The sequence below is a fragment of the Mytilus galloprovincialis genome, chromosome 3 (genome assembly GCF_965363235.1).
Source record: "Mytilus galloprovincialis chromosome 3, xbMytGall1.hap1.1, whole genome shotgun sequence".
Lineage (NCBI taxonomy): Eukaryota > Metazoa > Mollusca > Bivalvia > Mytilida > Mytilidae > Mytilus > Mytilus galloprovincialis.
In genome coordinates, this window is record NC_134840.1 from 65,877,262 (window position 1) to 65,899,331 (window position 22,070).

At 33.8% G+C, this 22,070-nt stretch overlaps 1 protein-coding gene across 1 annotated transcript; it reads left to right on the forward strand.

Annotated features, from left to right (window-relative positions):
- Positions 1–1,819: 1,819 nt before the first annotated feature.
- LOC143068658 (uncharacterized) lies at positions 1,820–20,036 on the forward strand. Its single transcript, XM_076242886.1, has 8 exons — positions 1,820–2,016; positions 4,910–5,031; positions 6,990–7,147; positions 11,575–11,683; positions 12,119–12,182; positions 16,685–16,885; positions 18,847–18,983; positions 19,746–20,036. The coding sequence occupies exons 3-8, from the start codon at positions 7,110–7,112 to the stop codon at positions 19,977–19,979; spliced, it is 783 nt and encodes a 260-aa protein (XP_076099001.1). The 5' UTR covers positions 1,820–2,016; positions 4,910–5,031; positions 6,990–7,109; the 3' UTR covers positions 19,980–20,036.
- Positions 20,037–22,070: the final 2,034 nt, after the last annotated feature.

A 22,070-nucleotide genomic window follows, 5' to 3' on the forward strand; every position in this document is an offset into this window, starting at 1 on the left:
TGTAATGTTTTTTTCACTGAAAACGTAGTATTCAGGTGTAATTTCTTAAATTTGCCAAGTATCACCGGAATGCCATGCGATAACGTTACGGAAAGGCTCGAAGCATGTGATAAACATATCAGCCCGCTAAGCACCAATTCGAAAAATATGAAATTTACGTTAATGTACTGCTTTTATCATACAGTTAAACTCTTAAAGGGGCACTAGCTACGATATATAAAAAAAAATAAAGTATAATTTTTTTTTAGATCAATCATTAATCAAATTGGAATAATGAAATAATAATTTGCTTTTAGCAATCAATTTCCTTTAATTTTGTTGAAATAAGCGATTAAACATAATTTTTAACTGATTCACTTGCAAGTGAAAACGTCATCATCATTCTAACCGGTATTCATGTGAACTTCAAGTTAACCCCTAGCTAGAGATTGACAACGCATGCATTGTACGTGTACTGGCTATTTAAAGAAAAAGAATGTCAACAATGAAAGTGAAACTACGGTAGATCATTTGATTACTAATTCGATGCACATTAAATCATTCTTATATGGTTAAAAACAATGAGAAACATCTATTTTTAATCTATAAAATAAAATCAAACAGACCTATAAAAATGCAATTGCACGTGTTGGTTTAATCTATTCGTATCTTTATTTTTGTTTACATCGCTTATATGGTCATCTGAGGTCAAATCGATAGTTAATTAGATGGCGTCTGGACTAAAATACACACGAAACGAACCTATATATTATCTTTCCCATGCTCTGTAAACTGTTTATTTTAGACTTTTGATAGTTTGGATAAATGTTTTACATTGTTATAAACCAAATATGAGAATTTGAGTCAAATCGGTTACAATGAATTTGACACCTAGTGCCCCTTTAATATGTTATTTAGTCTAAGTATATGATAAAAGGTAATAACATACTTACATAATTTTTCAACGAGATGTCTTTTTACGAATAGAGTCCATTAATGGTGTGGACAGTGTATAATAACTTGCAAATTGCAAAACGTTGGACTCGGACTATACGTTTGCACTGAATTTTACTGTGAGTATTGATGTGTGTTTCTTTATTCTACATTGGAAAGAGGTAAAGGCGGAAAATATCTCGATTTTTGAATTTCAAGAACAGAACATTCGACTTGTATATTTTTGTTTGCATTAAAAAGGCTTTTTTAACTTCAAAATTGCAATACTCTGCTATTATTTTTTGGTGTTGTTTACAATTTTGGATTTAAGCTAGGGAACAGAAATCAGAAAAAGGGTTTGTCTACATTTTTCCAAGATGGGTACGTAAAGACATACAACGATATGGTCCAAAGTCCGGGTTTTGCAACCCTTACTCATCCAAACTTTTTAAAATTCTGTAAAACATTCTTATGGCAAAGATTTGTCAGATATATGACACATTGAATTATAAACCGGACATATCCTCTTTAATTCTCAGAATTAAAGACGCACACAATGATGACATGTACCTTATATCTATAGAATTAAACGTGCAAAAAGGATTTGAACACCACAAAAGATATTCATCAAAATTATAAAAATTCAATATGAGAAAAACTTGTCACGAAGTGGTTGTTCTACACATGATAGAAGATGATAGTTTTTACTTTTGTTTTTGTACACTCAAGGATGTAAATGAAGAATTATTATGACAAGAAAATGGAAATCACCTTTAAAACAAATTTTATCTATAAATTATATTTGGTACATGTACCTGTCTCTTTTCACCTAAGAACGATAAAATTAGAATATGTCAAGTATTTAGTACGTGTAACTTGAGGGACAGGATGTTATGTGTTATATATAGACGAATAAGTGATATTTACCAGACACAAGTTGTTTCCTTTTTTCCTTTTTCGATATTCAAATTATGTATATAGACGAATAAGTGATAGTTAGCATTTAGATTTTTTTTATATTCGTGGTGGTAAAGAAAACCAAAGACAGAGATCTTAAAATGGACATTAAAATGGAATAAAATGAGGATTTTTCTGTTGCAAACGGTAAGTACAGTTAAATCACCAATATCATGACGAAATACATATATAATATATAAGCAACAATGTAATTAAAGCAATACGTATTTTTGAAAGAGGCAATACATGGTTAACATAAACATCCTACTTTCTAAAAGTGGTGTGGTCCATTTGTTTGCTCGCTTGTCTACAATAGTTAGCAAAGGTACCTGCAGGCTTATAATTTAATATGTTAATCGTGCGTTTCGTCTACATTGTTGCCGGCGTCACACATTGGCGTATAGGCCGACTTGCACCAGACGTACAGAGAAAATTAACTAATTCCGTATACGTTAGGTGCACGCAAGGGAAACGCTAAGAAATCGTTAAACGCGCGTTGCACAAGTTTGAAGTACGTCGGTATTCAGAATTATACGCTTGGTGACACTATAACTCGAGGATTGTTTTATACACGCTCACATTTTCATCTATCTGTAGCGTTTTTGAAGCGTATACCTGTCGCTACTCGCATGTACTATATACGTTACAAGCGCGTTGCAAAACGGTACAGATACGTCGGAGACACTTTAGGGCACGTTGTATACGCCTCAAGATCGATCGACATTTACTTGGATTTTTAATTTCGTATGCCGGTCGTGTTTGCTGCATACGCCTGGTATAGTTTAAGCGCTCGGTGAACGTATAAAACGCAAACGTGGCGTATCAAAAACGTATTCTGGTGTAATACCACCATTGATTTTCCCCTATTAGTCTTGTTAAATTTGAACTTTTCAAAAAATTGTGCAGAATTTATCTTTGTTTCAAATAAAGAAATACTTGGCATGAGTAAAATTTATCCTGTCGAGTACTATATGGGGAAAAAAATCACATAAGATTTCATTGCATATAATAAATTAATCATTACTGGAAGTTAACCAATCAAATGTTCACCTCTTTTTCATCTGTGTGCAAGCTTTAGTAACCGCAAGTTTCAAAAATATTCTATAGAAACCTCAAATAAAAAAATAATGGTGCTTTGAAATACCCAAGATATATGTTTATGATCCAGAAATGTGTTACTGCAATGAAATGTAGAATTATCTACCTACAACTGTCAAAATTCAAGGAAATATATTTTTCGACCTATGTTCGTATGCAAATGGATGTGACATACTATGAAAATTTGGATGCATTCAACTTGTCATTCATATCTGTATCGTGTACACAACGAGCTATAAGCGTGTATTGGGCGTACGAGAAGCGTACCTTGGCGTTTATCGGGCGTTCAAGTAACGTATGTTGGCGTATGCCTAGTGTTTTTCTAACGTAGATGGAATGCACGCTTCGATGGAAAAGAAAGTCTCTTGAACGTATTTGAGACGCGTCTCAGTAATTTCTGGGGCGATAATCCGTGCTTTCGGCGTGTCTGGGATGTTTTATTATGGGTTTTTTTGTGACAAACACACCCGCATACGTTAAAGTTAGTGTCGAACGATCTTGAAGCGTATACAACGTGCCCTAAACATGTCTTAAACTTATCTGTTGCGCTTAAAACGCGCTTGTAGCGTATGTATTACGTGCGTGTAGCGTATAGGTATACGATAGACACACGCTTGAGCTTGATGAAATTTTTGAAGCTGCTTAAAAATTTCATAGAGTTAAAGCGTTTCCCAAACGTATACCTTTGCATTTCGACGTACTTCAAACTTATGCAATGCGCGTTTAACGATTGCTTAGCGTTCCTCTGGCGTGCAACTAGCGTTTACAAACTTTGTAAATTTTCTCTGTACGTCTGGTGCACGCTGGTCTATACGCCAATGTGTGACGCCGGCATTACAAACACACCCGCATACGTTTAAGTAAAAGTTGAACGAGCTTGAAGCGTATATAATGTGCCCTTAACATATCTGAAACTTATCTGTAGCACTTTCAACGCGTTTGTAGCGTATGTATTAAGTGCGTGTAGTGTACAGGTATACGCTTGGCAAACGCTTGAGCTGGATGAAAATTTTAATGTTGCATAAAAATTTCCTGGAGTTATAGCGTTCGCCAAGCGTATACCTTTCGACGTACTTCAAACTTATGCAATGCGCGTTTAACGATTGCTTAGCGTTCCTCTGGCGTGCAACTAACGTTTCAAACTTTGTAAATTTTCTCTGTACGTCTGGTGCACGCTGGTCTATACGCCAATGTGTGACGCCGGCATTACAAACACACCCGCATACGTTTTAGTTAAAGTTGAACGAGCTTGAAGCGTATATAATGTGCCCTTAACATATCTGAAACTTATCTGTAGCACTTTCAACGCGTTTGTAGCGTATGTATTAAGTGCGTGTAGTGTACAGGTATACGCTTGGCAAACGCTTGAGCTGGATGAAAATTGTAATGTTGCATAAAAATTTCCTGGAGTTATAGCGTTCGCCAAGCGTATACCTTTCGACGTACTTCAAACTTATGCAACGCGCGTTTAACGATTTCTTAGCGTTTCTCTGGCTTGCAACTAACGTATACGGACTTTGGCGTATGCCTGGCGTTTGTCTAACGTAGATGGAATGTTTCTTGGACGTATATGAGACGCGTCCCGGTTGTATCTTGGACGTTCAATTGTTGGGTGTTTGTTACAAACACACCCGCATACGTTTTAGTTTGAGTCGAACGACCTTAAGTTTGTTTTTAAGTCGTCACACATCAGCTATACGCTGATGTGTATACGCTGATGTGTATACGCTGATGTGTGACGCAGGTATAATCATATCCACAACCATTTTTTAAATATACTTGGATTTCATTGAAACTTTCACATCGATCTTTTAGGTTGACCACATCACTATTGTCTACTCACTACACATCTATACGTGTACTGCTTGCTGTCATTCGGTCAACAGTTACTATGAATATAAAAAAAAAATAACCATTAAAGAATATGCTTCTTTAAATTCAGACAATCAAACCGGCACATCTAATCCAAGAGACAGTGATAAAAATAACTGTAGGCAAGATCAAGATCAAAACGAGGAGCATGCATCGAGTTTTAAGAACAAAACAACTGAAAGTTCATTAGAGGTAAACATTTAAATGCTTGTTTATATCACCATAGACAGGTTAGATGATCACTTACCAAAGAGGAAATCCTGGATAATCATACATGTGTAAGTCTGTTTTATGTTCCTTTGGAATTTCAATCAAAGACGAAGAACTGTATCTTCCATCACTGTATTGGATACCTAAACTACATAAGTGTCCTTACTAACAACGGTATGTTGCTGGGTCTTCACAGTTCTCCACGACACCTCTTTCTTGATTATTAACATCTTTTCAGCAATCAAAGCCGGGCCAAAGTTATTGCGAAACTGTCTATTCTAGAGGTGGTGTGAATCAGATGTGGATACTAAAAAAATCCAAAGATCTTTTAGAGTACATACAATCGCACACTCTTTCATTTTGCAATAGTATTAAACTATTTGACTTGTAAGACTATAAGACAAATTGAAAGAGTTGGCATTACTTTGTTTCATTAAAAGAGAACGACGAACGGTAATACAAGTATTTTGTCTTGGGGAGGGATAAATTTTACTTTGTAAAGAATCACTCTGCTTCAAACAAAAAAATCTCTGAAACTGACATTATCAAAATGCTGTATTTCTTGATTGACAACATATTTGTTGCGTTTGGAGGACGTGTTTTTCAACAGACTATCGCAATTCCTATGGAAACCAATTATGTCCCTCTTCTTGCCGACTTTTTTCTTTATTATTATGAGGCTAACTTCATACAGGAACTCATTAAGATGAAAGATTAAGACGCGAGAAATATCCTTTAACTCTACGTTCCGCTATATGAATGATAATCTCTCACTAAATAATACAAAATTTGGTGACTATGTTGAACGAATCTATCCCATCGAACTTGATATAAAGGATACTAAAGATATAGTTAAGCCTGCCTCACATCTTTACTTACATCTAGAAATTGACAATGAAAAAATCTACGACAAAAGAAATGATTTCACCTTCCCAATTGTGAACTTTTATTTCTGTGTAGTTATATTCCAGCAGCGCCTGCATATTGAGTATTCATCTTCTAATTTATACGATATTCCAGGGCTTATATTTTCTATCATGATTTCCGTGATAGAAGTTTGTTGCTCAAAAGAAAGCTATTAAACCAAGAGTTCCAAATGGTTAAATTGAATATATCCCTTCGTAAATTTCACGGTCGCCATCAAGAGATGTTTGACCGTTTTGGAATAACCGTTTCACAGATTATGTCGGATATGTTCCCTATGTCGTAACTACAATACCCTTTCAAGTTCACGAATTTGACATACCGAAGTAAACTTTTTACCGGATTTGTAAGAACATAAGCAACATGACAGGTGTCACATGCGGAGCAGAGTCGATGTTAGGTATTCTTTACTATTGTCGGCATGTTTTTTAATTTTTAGCAATGACTTTGTCAGTTTATTTTCAACCTATCTATCTTTCGTCCCTCTTTTGTCTGTTACTTCTTTTACGTTTTTATAGAAGTTAAACTTCCTATCAACTAAATATAAATGATACCACAGATACACTTAAATCAGTTTCATTTTTGTCAACATTAAGGAAAATCAAATTTACAGACGAAAACTGAAATTATTATCAGATTTTTATCTTTAACTGAATATGTTGATTGTAATTACTCTGTAAGAGCATAATTAATATTTTTCATAACTTCCAATTTGTTCCATAATAGGATGAATGATTGATCGTTAGATTTCTTACTGTAGTATCAATAGTTATCAAAGGTATCAGGATTATCAACACAGAATGGATATGTCACGTGGACTTCTGTTGGAAAGCAAATGTGTGAAAAAGTCAAGTATGCATTGATTTAAAGTCAGAACAGAAATAATACTCTTATTAAACATGCATGTTCTGATTTTAAATCAATACAGATTTTCGCGGTTCTTAGTTACTGCTTTTACATAGCATATAGTTTGTATATGAAGACACGGATACACATTGTTTATATTATATATTTAGGAACGTACTGCAGGAATTGCAGATTCTGGAATTGAACAAACAGAAATCAATACAGTTCAGTGGTTGCACGGAAAGATAGAAACACGGTACAACGAAAATCATGGATTTCAGCACATATTTATGTTTGACTCGACAACGACTTCAACACTGCAAATAAGGTAGTGTACTTAAACATTATAAAATTTTGAATATTAAAATTAATTTTTCATCGAATTATAAAAACTTCCAATTTTTTCCATAATAGGATGAATGCTTGATCGTTAGATTTCTTACTGTGGTATCAATAGTTATCAAAAGTATCAGGATTATCAACACAGAATGGATATGTCACGTGGACTTCTGTGGGAAAGCAAATGTGTGAAAAAGTCAAGTATCGACAACAATACACAACGAGAACAAGAGGCTGTCACAACGACAGCAAACCGGATTTATTAACATTTATTTGTGTCCTGGCAATATCACAAGAACCATTACTGATGAATGGTGAAAGTGAAAATCGTCAATATCAAATTTGACCTCCATTTTGTCATCAGTATCAACATATTAAAATTTGAAAAGCTTAGATTGAATGGTTCATGAGTAAATGCAACAACGTGAATGGAAACGCCATTTTATAATCTTTCAAGAACCATAACTCCTGAACGGTAAAAGTCAAAATTGTCATTATTGAACTTGACCTCTATTTTGTCATCAGTAACAACATATTAAAATTTCAAAAGCTTTGGTTGAATGGTTCAGGAGAAAATGCACGGACACGACGGGAAACACCATTTTTCAATCTTTCAAGAACCATAACTCCTGATCGGTAAAATTCAAAATCGTCATTATTGAACTTGACCTCCGTTTTGTCATCAGTAACAGCATATTAAAATTTCGGAAGCTTTGGTAGAACAGTTCATGCATAAATGCACGGACACGACTGGAAACTCCATTTTTCAATCTTTCAAGAACCATAACTCCTGATCGGTAAAAGTCAAAATCGTCATTATTGAACTTGACCTCCATTCTGTCATCAGTAACAACATATTAAAATTTGGGAAGCTTTGGTAGAACAGTTCATGGGTAAATGCACGGACACAACTGGAAACTCCATTTTTCAATCTTTCAAGAACCATAACTCCTGAACGGTAAAAGTCAAAATCGCCATTATTAAACTTGACCTTCGTATAGTTGTCAGTAATAACATATTAAAATTTTAAAAGCTTTGATTGAACGGTTCATGAGTTAATGCACGGACAACATTTGATTGCCGCCCGCCCGCCCGGCCGCCCGCCGTTCATCCCCAAATCAATAACCGACATTTTTGTCACAAAAATCCGGTTAAAAATAAAACGTTTTTTCGTTTGTCCATTTGTCAAAACATATGTCATATGTTCATAACAATTTTCTCGCTAAGGTTCCTATTTTATGACGAAAATATATGTGATCAGCAGTTTGATCATGATGAACAGTCAGTTGTAGTTTGCATATCTGTAAATATTGACAATGCAATTTCCCATCGGAACTTCTTCTACGGCTAAAACTGTACCACTTTTACTATGAAGTTTTGAAAAAAAAATCTTATCCTAGAATTGAAAGTTCATATGGACTACATTTTTTCTCAAAAGTCAAAATATAGGGCTGTGCGGCATATTTTCAACGTTTATATGCCCTGAACATGCTGAACTTCTCAGAGTAGTAAACTAACATTAATTTTCTTAACTACCCCTACCTCTAATGAAAGGTTGCCACATATTTCAATATAAACAATATGCACATGTGTATTTACTGGTAACATTCCCAAGTTATGTCTCTGTGAGATGAAACACGGAGAGCATACCTGGGAACCTGTATGAAACAAAATTAGTTTTCTATGAATATTCTAGATCTCCCCAAAAGAGGCGTGGTTTGAGAAACAGCTGTGTTTACAAAGTGCAACCTATATAATCATTTATTCAAATAGAAAACTCTTTAAACTCAGTTTTTTCTCACATTAATACTCATTTATCAGAATTATAGCCTTAAAGACATCACTGTGTATACTCTAAGTTTTTCTTAACTGTACATTTCATACCCCTTCCCCTGTTTCATTTTTTTTTTTAAGAATTTGAAAACAAGACTTTAATTATTGCCAGCTTACCCTATTTCCATATTTTCTGATATAAAATGCCTAGAACCTGTTTAAAACTGTTTTGATAACATATTGAAAGCATATCAGAATACTATAAATGTTATGTTAAGCAGTAAATCATTACAACATTCAAGATTATATAAAGTATCCATTCCTGCATCTGTCCCCAGTCCACATCTTACTGTATGCCTATTTGTCAATTTAAGTTCACATTTTCTGCCTCAAATGGTCAATTTAGAATTCTTGTCACAACAGTATCATTTGTTACCATATATCTGACACAATTTAGCTAATATTTATACTAGAAGTGTTCAAACAAAGCCATATTTGCAATAGTTTTATGTATGCAGATACCAGTCAGAGATATAAATTCACTTAAAATATTATAGAGTTGACTACGTACATCTGAATTTTGCATAACTTCCAAGCATAGTAATTGTTTTCTATATAAAGAACTTTAAAATCATAAAAGCATAGCATTTACAAGTTAAATTATTTGTTTTATGACCAAGGGAGTAGGCCATTTTCTATATTTTTTGCCCCTGTGGCCTCAAATTTTCTAAACTATTCTACTGTTTCTAGCAATTTGGAATATTTAGTACATATTCAGGATAGAACACACTATTGTAATTGTAGTTGAGATATTTTTGTATTTCTAGCTTGTATTTTTTATGCCATGGTGACAAAAAAGCATATCTAGGTGTAACGGCTTACATTTGGTTTAAAGACAAGACACAAATACCCCATAATAATATTCAGGAAGGATCTATGAGTTTCAATGACTGCGAAGAGTAAATATAAGCACTTACTAACAATTTAACTTACATATAAGCAAACATTATGAATTAATTTTGTATTCAGGACTTTAAATAAACTATGCATACAGTAAACTGTGAATTTATGCTGAGTCATCATATTTAAGGCCCAGGATTCTATCAAGCTTAATGACACATTTACAAAACTTCATATTTGAGTTCATTTTTTTTTTATTATCTATGAGATAAAGCAAATTTGGTTAATTTCTGAGTGTTCTCTCTTTCACCCAATGTATACGTAGTGGCTTTTCTAAACGGGGAGACACCTGCTACCTTTAGAAGGGATGAACTTGATGGTAATTTGATGCAATGCTCCTGAAAGTTGAACCTCATTCACACTGATTAAGCCCTGGTCACAACGAACCTACGACACATCTATACAGCACCACGACATGAAATTTGGTCAAATCGCAGGTCATCTGTGGTCGTCGTACGACAATCGCAAGACAGTCGCACGATATCTTGTGCATCGTGGCGCTGTCGTGTGTCGTGGGACGAAAAGCGGACATCCACCTTTTTTGCTCTAAGACTTTTAATCGTGTCACTGTCTTGTGTCTGTCGTGAAAGTGTCTTACAATCGTCGTGCGATAAACACATTGTCATGGGTATCAATATAATGCATTTTAATCAAACAATCATCGCACGGCTGTCGTACGACAATCTCACGACTGTTACAAAACACTCGTGATACAGTCGTACGATTGTCTCACGAATACCAAATTTCGTACGATGATCGCACAACATTAGTTGTCTGTCGTACGACAGTGGTACTTCGTCGTGCATCATATTTCCGTTGTATTTAGAAGACTACAATTCGGCGGGAATGAATTTTGGAAAAACATACCGTCTACCATTTAAACAGGATGGTTATTAAATCAGAACGATTATGCTTAACCCTACTAAAAAGGCGCCTTGTCGGACTACAACAAGAGCAAACTATGGTCCTGTTCGCGTTGATCCGAGCCCGTGAACAGTATAGGAACCAGCGGAACGCCCGACTTTGGTGGATTAGGCCATGAATCGAACGGCGCCTGATATTTGGGCAGTATAGTACACTGATGTAGAGTTGGATCGGGAATCTGCCGTTGATTTCGTTGGATTCATGCGAATGGAGTCTGGCATGTTTCAAGAGCTTTTGTTGAGAGTCGCAACACAGTAGCACGACAGTAGTACGACAGTAACACTCGCTCCTATGACATGAAAAACCAAAAATAGACCCAAACAACTCACGATTGTCGTACGATTATCGCACGACTGTCACACGACAGACTTGCGACATACCCACGAAATTCAATTACAATTCTTTTTTTCTGTCTTTTGCCCATCGTGGAACCATCGTGGACATGTCGTAGCTGATGTGACCATTTGAAATATTTTTTTTAACATTTTGAACGACAGCGCCACGACAACTATTTTATAGATCTTCCACGACAAAAAATCGTTCGATATGTTGTGACTGGGGCTTAAAGTGTAATGTTTAATCCATTTTTGAACCTCTCTTTACATAAGTAGATACTGCCCTCTTTCGATACTCTCTTTATCAAATGAAATAGTGACCTATAAATGTTAATTTCTGTGTCTTGTGGTCTATTGTGGAAAGTACTAGTAGAAAACAAATACTTCGATTCTTCTTTTTCTTGATAGTTTGTTTTAATTGCAGTAATGGGGATCAACTTCTTGCTATAAACGATGAAGATGTTACAATACTGCATAATAAGGACGTCGTGGAACTCTTAGAAGAAATACCTGTGAAAAAGAATACAACCATGGTACTTTTATTTTTACAATTATTTTATATGTCGCTTCTCACTTAGCACCTTTGTATATAATATAAGTTAAAGGGACATGTGTTTTTTACAAAATATTATATAATACAGTGAAATATATATATAAAAAAATTAGAATACATGACCCTTTGGGTCTTTATGTCACTCTAAACAGCTTGTAATGTCAATGGTAATACAAACAAGAGAAATGTTATCGAACATTTCCATATACACAGATTTTTTCTCTTTTTGTCTGCAACATATATTTAACAGTTTTTATCGGTGCTGACATATTAACTATTTAAACGATGATCTTTTCATAGTAGACATAATTATTTTTTGTGATTGTTGTAAACATTACAATCTATAATGAAATGGAAATGGTTTTCCACACAGTTATCACCATATATTTAATGTATAAATTATATGTATTTTTAGACTTACTGGAGACCCTCTACAAACTCCGTCACAGTTGTAAAGTTTTGCTTATATTGTTCTGGAGGTAAGTTATAAGATAAAGTGATATGGTATGTTTGTATATGAGTCCACAAAACGTAAGACTTTAGTTCGTTTCTGTGTGTGTTACATTTTAATGTTGTGTCGCAATTTTCTTGTATTTAATGCGTTTCCCTCGGTTTTGGTTTATGACCCGGATTTGTTTTTGTCTATCGATTTATGAGTTTTGAACATCGGTATACTACTGTTACCTTTATTTAAGAAACTTTATACCACTGTCTAAATCAACAATGATATAACACATACACAAACAGTATAAGCAGTTGAAAGGGCCACAACAGAAAAAAATGTGAAACAATTCAAACGAAAAAAAGTACCAGTTACTACCTAAAGAATTATTACCACAGAAATATGATGTGCAGTATTAATATTTATTTTCTTTTGTCGTTTTGTTTTGATGCTTAATTCTTGATAAACTCAATGCATAATTGACATAAACATAATATGTGAAATGTTCATTTTTATTCCGATCACGAATACGTTAATGCGGCACAAAACAGTCAAATAAAGTCTTTATCAATCTAGAATTCCCGGAGCACGTTTCTTTGTTAACTTTCCATTTCTAAATAGCAAAATTTCAGCAGCCTGCATACAGAGTATATATATCCAAGTTGATTGGCCATGTATTTCATAACATAATTTTCTTTGATAGAGGATTGATGCTCACGCAGAAGCTATTAAACAAAAAGTTACAAGTTGTGAATTTGAAATAGTCCTTTTGTAAATTTTACAGACGCCACCACGAGTTGGTTGACCGTAAGAGAAAATGTCCGTTTCACAGATCTTAGCGGATATGTTCCTATTGTCGTCACCAAAATCCCCTTTCCCCGAATGTGACCTAACGAATTAGACTTATAACTGTATTTATATTTACATGAGCAACACGACGGGTGTTACATGGGCTCACCTTTCCGGAGTTACTGAGATCCCCCCTGGTTTTGGCGTGGTTCGTGTTGCTCATTCTTTAGTTTTCTTTGTTCTGTTTTGTGTACCTACTGTTTGTCTTTTTTTTCTATTTAAGCCATGGAGTTTATTTTCGACATTTAAGTTTAAATGTATCTCTGGTGTCTTTTGCCTCTTTTTTGTGTCACATATAACTCGAACCTGGCTTGTGATTACAACGACTCTGTTAGACTTCGACGTGACATCAAACAATAATAATAGTGCATAAACAAAACTCCTCAACGATACATTGCTTATAATTTTCTATGCAATACTAGAGCCGTATCTCCATTATACTTTGGTTGTGATGATAGGTAAGCGTTTAGATAAAGATGATAAATGATTCATTGCCTACCATATCAATTGTAACTTATATGATATCTTCGAGCGCATGCTCCATTATATGAATAAATCGCTAAATGAGCACGAATCTTTCAATCGTATATCCTTCGGAGATGCCCTCAGGAACTAGGTAATTCGAACATTTATCGCACACGGTTGTGCTGTGTGGTGGACATCGTTAAATTATATATACTAAATTATAATCATGGTACCTTTGATAACTATTCAAGCAAACAAATTGTTGTTATGTTTTACTTAACCTTCACCTGTACAATGTCCTATATTTAAAATCAACCAAGATTCGCTCCAAGAATTAACAAATAAATTAAAGTTTAGAACATATATATAAATCTGTTAAGATTTACATATATATTATACTGCAATTTAAGTTTATTTTCGGTTATTAAAATGTAAACTTGGATTGTATATCCATAGGCGCCACTGTACAGGTTGCAGTCTTGTAATTGACTGCTCCATAGGCTTACATGCCAAACAGCTGATCTTTGAAAATAAAATAAAATAAAAAATGCTACATAGAAAAAAAAATTCATGTTCATATCATGTATGTACTAATGTGAAATTGTGATTTAGTCATGCCACGAAGAATGAAAAGTTACGTAACCCTGAAGTCAAAACATTTTTTTTCTACTTTCTGTTTGCTGTTTTACTAGGCCACACCACTTCCAGTAAACATGATATCCTTCCACTTTCCTTGATTGATATCCCCAAAGACGTGCAAGATTTTTTTTGAATCTATTTATATGTTTCAATTCAGCATAAACCTATAATCAAACAGAAAAAATTGAGTCCAGAAAAAAATTCAGAAAAAAATGGACTATTTTTATTCCCTCCATGTTTTGACAATGTTTGACATGCACCGGAAACTGGAGTTGTAATACAATACTGGTACCTACAGCTACATGAAACACATGTAACTGTTAAGGTTTAAATTTGCCGAGGGAGGATTAGTTTTAAGAGGTAGGAGGGGCAGGAGGCACGCCCCATTTGAATAATTTACCTTATAGTGTTTTCAAATGTTGGCTTGCTTTACAACCTTTCCTCTCTCGCCACACACACATACACACTTAACGAGGCTACTATATGTTTGACCGTTAAAATTAAATAGCACCTGTTTACTCTATACAGGAACATGTTAGGTACATGTATACTATTCCCAGCTCAATGAGCTCATTTATTTTTAAAGTTATATCGTCAACATCTGAATTTAATCGTGAACAATTTGAAATCATGTTTAACTACACTCAACGTCTCCTCAGCGGTTGCAAGCAACTTGTCGAAATCAATTTTATTTTGAGCTAGAAGTCCAAGGCTTCTATAATAAAGTACATTACCTTTTGATGTTGAAGTAACTGTGTCCTAAAACTATGACAATGTCATTATATAAATTACAATGTTTCGTTTACCGTCGCACGCCAATCTTTATCACAAAGGACAGTGGATAGAATAAAAGTGATGGATAGCCACGCCTATATCAAACTGGAATGATAAAAAAAATACATCGATATCTCGTGTTGTTTCAGTATTGAAAGTTTTGAGTAACGTAGTTAATTTTATATTAAGTTTGGAAAGTCGTGTACATCCCTCTTTTTTTTAGTTATTCGAAGAAATTCCAAAAAACCCAGCTGGTTTTTTTTTTTTGTTTTTTTTTTAAGAATTGCAAATATTTAACAAATTAAATTTATCATACAGAATAGTTTTTCTAATTCTCATCACTTGGCGTCCGTCGTCGTCGTCCGTCGTAGATAACTTTTACAAAAAATCTTCTCCTCTGAAACTTCTGGGCCGAATTTAATTAAACTTGGTCACAATCATCATTGGGGTATCTAGTTTTAAAAATGTGTCTGGTGACCAGGCCAATCAACCAAGATGGCCGCCATGGCTAGAAATAGAACATATGGGGTAACATGTAGATTTTGGCTTATAACTCTGAAACCAAAGCATTTATAGCAATCTTGCATAGTTGTAATTGTTCATCAAGTCAAGATCTATCTGCCCTGAAATTTTCAGATGAATCGGACAACCGGTTGTTGGGTTGCTGCCCCTGAATTGGTAATTTTAAGGAAATTTTGCCGTTTTTGGTTATTATCTTGAATAATATTATAGATAGAGACAGACTGTAAACAGCAATAATGTTCAGCAAAGTAAGATCTACAACATGAACATAATGGTCAGTTGACCATTTAAGGAGTTATTGCCCTTTATAGTAAATTTTTAACAATTTTCATTAATTTGGTAATTTTTGTACATTTTTACAAAATATTTTCCTTTGTAACTAAAGGGACAAGTTCATTACAATTAGAGAAAGTTTTAAGCACCAAGGATGTTCAGTAAAGTTAGATCTACAAACACATCACCATCAGCAAAACACCATTTGTCATGAATCCATCTGTGTCCTTTGTTTGATATGCACATATATCAAGGTGAGCGACACAGGCTCTTAAGAGCCTCTAGTTTCACTTAACATTTTCTGCTGAAGAGAGAAAGAAGAGATGTCATCCCGAATTTCAGGAAGAAAAAAAAAGTTAAATACGGAAATGCCGAAGAAAAAGCATTTGTTTCCCGAATCCCGAAAAGTTAATAATGTTTTCTTGAATTCCAATTCGTGTAAATCCCGAATTCCCACCAAAATAAACCCGGCCGAAGTTCGGAAAAGGTCTGTTCTAGAGTTCAGTTTAATTTTCAGAAATTAAAATCATATAGAAATTTTCACACACATATTAGTCTTCATACACGTGAATTGATATAAATGTATGTATAATTTATGAAACACCGCAAAACTTCAAAAGATAAGAAATATCTATAACATAGAAGTTGACTTGTTTAAAAGAGTATCAATTTTTAACTATGATATTGTCCTTTGTGTTATTTCATTGTATAATTTGTATATGTTACTAGGCGCATTTGTAGGTACTCTGCCTGCATGTGACCCCATGGTTAAGGGGTAGTTTCTGAAAAGGTATATATATTAGACTCAGCAGTGGCATTCAAATCGAAACAGTGCGAAGACAAAATCAAACACAAAATCAAACATCGTTTTTCTTTTTCAAATTGTGACTTGGATTGAGAGTTGTCTCATTGGCACTCATACCACACCTTATATCTTCATGTAGGATAATAAATTGTAAATATAATTCAACTATGGTTATTTTGATTCATTAAATGCTTTTTGTTTTCCAATTTCAGAAATAATTCGTGCACGTTTTATTGATGCTTCTACTTATCCAGTGACACCAGATTGGATCAAGGATCAGTTTCGCGTTGTTGTTTTCAATAAACAATTGACAAATTTGTTTATGCAACACTTGGAAATTCAGAGAAATCGTATTGTTTTTAAGGAACTATCGTCAACTGAACCATGGAAAAAGCCATGCGATTTTGCTGAATGTAAGTATAACACTATACTTCAGTTACCAGATTTGGAATTATATGCATTTTCCTTTATTCCAAAATGAATTGATTTTACATTTTACATTTAAAAGTTTCTTATTTATTGATGCGTTTTGAATAGGGACTTTCCGTTTTGAATTTTTCACAAAGTTCGGTATTTCTGTTCAAACTTTAAACATATACATAGTACAAATGCATTTGGTTCGTTCTTTGTTTTTCCATATGTGCATACATACATAATATTAGTTTAATGAAAGTATACAAACTACATGAAAAGCACACGTAGATTGTTTTGGACGAACAGCACAAGTACAGTTCTTAATATATATCAATGATAAAATCCCAGCTGAAATGTTTTAAACGTTTTGTTGATGGTTTGCGTTATGTCCAGTTTATCTTTTCATGTACGTACGTACTTGAACTAATCGATGTAAGTATTTGAAGATAAAAAGGCACCTTAAAAAACTGTTTGATATGAATTGTATTCAAACACGGGATATTCCTAAATACATTTTGTTTGTTTTAAGTCTTTTTAAAGCAAAAAATATGATGTCGACTGGAAATAAAGTCTACTGAATTCTGACAGGCACAAAAATGCGGCGGAGATTTGTGAAATTTGAACCCTCCCTTGTACTTGTAGTCAATGTACAATAAATGAACACACTAGCTTCCGCTAACATGAAATATTGCTAACACGTTTAACCCCGCCACATTCTGAATGTATTTGTCTGTCCCAAGTCAGCTCAGTGGTTGTCGTTTGTTGATGTGTTAGATATTTGTTTTTCGTTCATTTTTTTGTACATAAATAAGGCCGTTAGTTTTCTCGATTGAATTGTTTTACATCATCATTTCGTGGCCTTTTAAAGCTGACTAAGCGGTATGGGCTTTGCTCATTGTTAAGGCCGTACGGTAACCTATAGTTGTTAAAATTCTGTGTCATTTTGGTCTCTTGTGAAGTGTTGAATCACCCTGAATAATCCTTGTAAACCATAGCATCGCCTCGGTTGACAATGTTTCTAAAGGGTGTATCTGCTCTTGTAACCTTTCAGCTGTTTGCTATTTATATAAAATTTTAACTTTTTTATTTGGAACAATTAGTATTGGATGCAGATCTTCTAAATCAGTTTGTTTAATTGTAATCTATTCACATTTGTTCACTTGCAACGCTTACGAATATTCTATATAGTAAAAATATTGGCACTGCTCACTGGTTAAAGTTTGAAAAGATTATGTTAACATAAATATAACTTTACATATTTTTTTTCGGTGGGTTTAAGGGGTTCGCACAAATAACCCTGATTATTAAAATTGAGAATGGAAATAAGGGATGTGTCAAAGCGACAACGGCCCTACCATAGAGCAGACAGCACCCGAAGGCCACCAATGGGTCTTCAATGCTGGGAAAAACTCCCGCACCGGAGGCGTCCTTCAGCTGGCTCCTGACCAAATATATATACTAGTTCAGTTATAATGGACATCATACTTAACTCCAAATTAAACACAAGAAACTAAAATTAAAAATCATGCATGCGCCACTAATTCGTTTCATCACGGAAAATGTTTATTTCGGTACAAAAATAACAAACTACATTTCTTCGTTCTGAAAAAAGAGGGCAGTTTAAGTCAATGTACGAAAACTTTTACATGTGTATTTTATATTTTTGGTAGAAGGTGATGTGTCACAAAACACAACGAGTATATTCCGGAAAGCCCAATCATATTCTGCGAGTGATTTAATAGATACCGGGTTTTTTTCCATCTTAGAGCTGCGAAATATTACTACTATCTGTGTTCAAGGTAAACACAAAACTATACATCAAATCTGAAATGAAGCACATACTAAAACTATTTCCCAAGGGTGACACTAGTGAGATATGAAACTAATCCACCGTTTAAATGCATTGTGTTATAGTATATGTTGTGTTGACATAGTTGATAAATGTTCAATTATTTTATAGGTCGTTTTCTGGAAGAAAGAAGAATTGAAAGTAAAGGAATGATTGCTTTTTACATCAGGCGCTATTCAACAATATTTAAAAACAAAGAAAAGAAATATCTTCACGTACCAGATGATGGCACCCTTGGTCTTGTTGATGTAATTATATAATGGTTTAATTAAACTTCAGAATTATTTTTATCTCAAGTCCTAAATTCTTTACCTTTTCAATTATATTACGCATCTTTTGTTGTATTATCGAACATGTCTCGATGCACTGAAATACAGATAAGCCATAGTAGAAGGGATTCTTTAATAATTGAACGCAAAATTAAAATTCAAAACTCGACAAATGTCTCAATATTGATTAAATTGTATTGATTAACGGAATAAGATGGTAAGAACATAACATCGAATTCAGAAGTTTAAGTTGTGATGCATCAATATGATGTTATAAAAAATTATTATTTAAGTTAAAATTGCTGTATAACCTACATCATTGTGTTGTCGTGGTTAGATCAAATTTGAGACCGGTATGTCAAATCATTTACCAATCCCTAGTAAGGGAACTTGTCGAAATGCTGAACAGAGCAACATTTTAAATCCTATGATACAAATGAAATGATTGCGATAGAACGATAACTTTCCATTATTAGTTTAAAATTTAAGATATTTGTGCTGTTTTCAATTGCATGTCAGTCTGTCCTTTTTTATTTCTTATATTTTAAGATTTTCTTCTTGTTAAGTAAGGAATGATATAATAAGAATAGAGCTGGTTTTAATCGTCTATCAAATACAAGCAGCTCAGTCCTTTTAAAATACGTTAAAAACACAGAATAACTAAATTATCTGAATAGCTTAAAAAATTTCATCGTCATTTATCTATTGATAGAATGTACTTAAACGTATGATTGTTTTCAGGAGATTAGCAAATCATCAGAATTTGAACTGATTCCAGCTCAGTTGAATGCATTTCTTGTTATGAAAGAGAGGTCTACAAATCGATGTATGAAACTGGAAGGAGATGAGGGTACATTTGTGGGTATTAACGTCAAACATATTCGCAATATTGGGGATGAATTTAGATTTCAATTATCTAGATGTAGAAAACAATGTAATTCGAAACTTTCGACTAAAAATTGTGTGATTATCTGACTTTGTTTAAAGAATTCGTTCTTACATTTGTTAAAAATATATTGTTTTATTACTTTTGATCATTAACTCTTTAATATATACATGTTATCAAATACAATTAAATATACAAATGTTAATATCTGAAAATAGTTCTCAAAATGTGTATAAATAACGGCAACAGTAGCATATCGCTATTCGAAAGTCATAACTCGTTTCAGAGAAAAAAATCCAGGTTACAACTAAAACTGAGGTAAGCACATCAACTTTAATTGGACAACAACGAAACAACAGAAACACTGAAGTGCAACAACAATCAAACGACAATGCAACACACACAAAAACTAGCTATAATATAACGTAAGACAAACACATTGTTTCATCAATTTCGCAATACGTGAAAATACCATTTCGTATTATTCGTACATCTTTAGCGCGCATTGCATAACTTACAAATATTCATATTTGATCGCTCCTTGCATAACTTACAAATATTCAGATTTGATCGCTCCTCCTCAGGGTAAATCAATACAAGCGCTACGGACGTATAATATTGATAGTGTTTAGTTTTCCTGTTTTCGGGCTAGATTCTTCAACCAAAACATGTTTAATAAGGCGTATCAATTTACATCAATACCAACATTGTGATTTAGTTTACTAAGACTGACCAAGACTGGAAACATTACGTACTGTTTAACACTACTAAAATTACTGTTAAATTACATCGAATTAAAACAAAAAAATATCAAATATTTAAGATATCCTTCACCACTGAAAATAATGAAGGAAACGTGTGTTCTTATAATTAAGATTATATCTTTTATTTCATTTACATATTTACATACTTACCCTTTTTCATCGGATTTTTAACTAGATTAGATTGGAAGTACTCATGAGGGCCTGGACAGGGTATTGGGAGCATGGGAGAGAGGGGGCAGGAGAGAGGGAGAGGGCGAAGGGAGAGCGGGGGCGGGAGAAGGGACGGGAGGAAGGAGAGAAGGGGCAGGAGAAAGGAGAAAGGGGTATAAAAGGAGACAACAATGTGTATTAAAATTATTTAAATTTAGCAGGAAAACAATTATTTAATAAATGAGCTAGTGAATCAAAAGATTCAAGAAAGTGGTAATAAAAAGTAAAACAACAAAAAAACAACCAAAAATGACTCAGACGAAATCTTAAAACGGAAAGTCCTTAATCTAACTGCAAAATCAAACAAATGGATGACAACTGTTATATTCCGAATCGGTTCAGCTAGGCATTTTTTTATGCAAAAAATGATGGATTGGACCTGGTTTTATGGTTAGCCAAACCTCTCACTTATATGACAGTCGCAGAAAATTGCGCATAGTAAGGAAAAAAATATTCCAAACCTTTTCACTAATTCATTACGATCTCTTATATATGGAGAAAGAATAAAAAAACTAACAATTTCCAGAACTTTATTGTGAGCCCGTGCATGTATAGTGACACATGTCACCATCCTTATTTTTTTATTAGATACATTGCTTCAAAGTTGACCGATATGCATAGAATTTGGCAGAAAAAGGATGACATCACTTAATATAGAGTAACGGTTTTTTATTTCCCCTGTCTGGTTTCGTAAATTTCCTATTAATTCTAACTGATTTAGTTTTATTTCCAACTAACAGGGTGGAGTCTGAGATTCAGCTTTCAAAATTTCATTGGGTGAACAGTGATTTTCAAGTACAATTTGAATTGATTGATTTGAGGTGCAAAATGTCAGGTGGCAAATATTTCAGGCATGTTCAGGACCATACAATACATTTTGAAATTGTTGTGTCTAAAAAAACATCCCATCAGTTGTAAAAGTGAAAGATAAAATAATACATGTTTTTAATGTAGTATATTCTCTGTATGATGTGAACGTTTGGGTAGTGTGCATAGTTGCAGACAAACCTTCCAAACTGTATTAAATGTAAGTTCAATTAACATTTTGTCTTTCGTGAAAAATTATATAATAAAAAAAAATCTGAGAACATACATTCAAATTCTTTTCTTTTTTCTATATTTTGAATTTTACTTTCAAAAAAGTGACATAACTCAAATTGTTACTAAAACAAGGATGTTTTCATAAGCGAAATTTAAGTGTCAGGA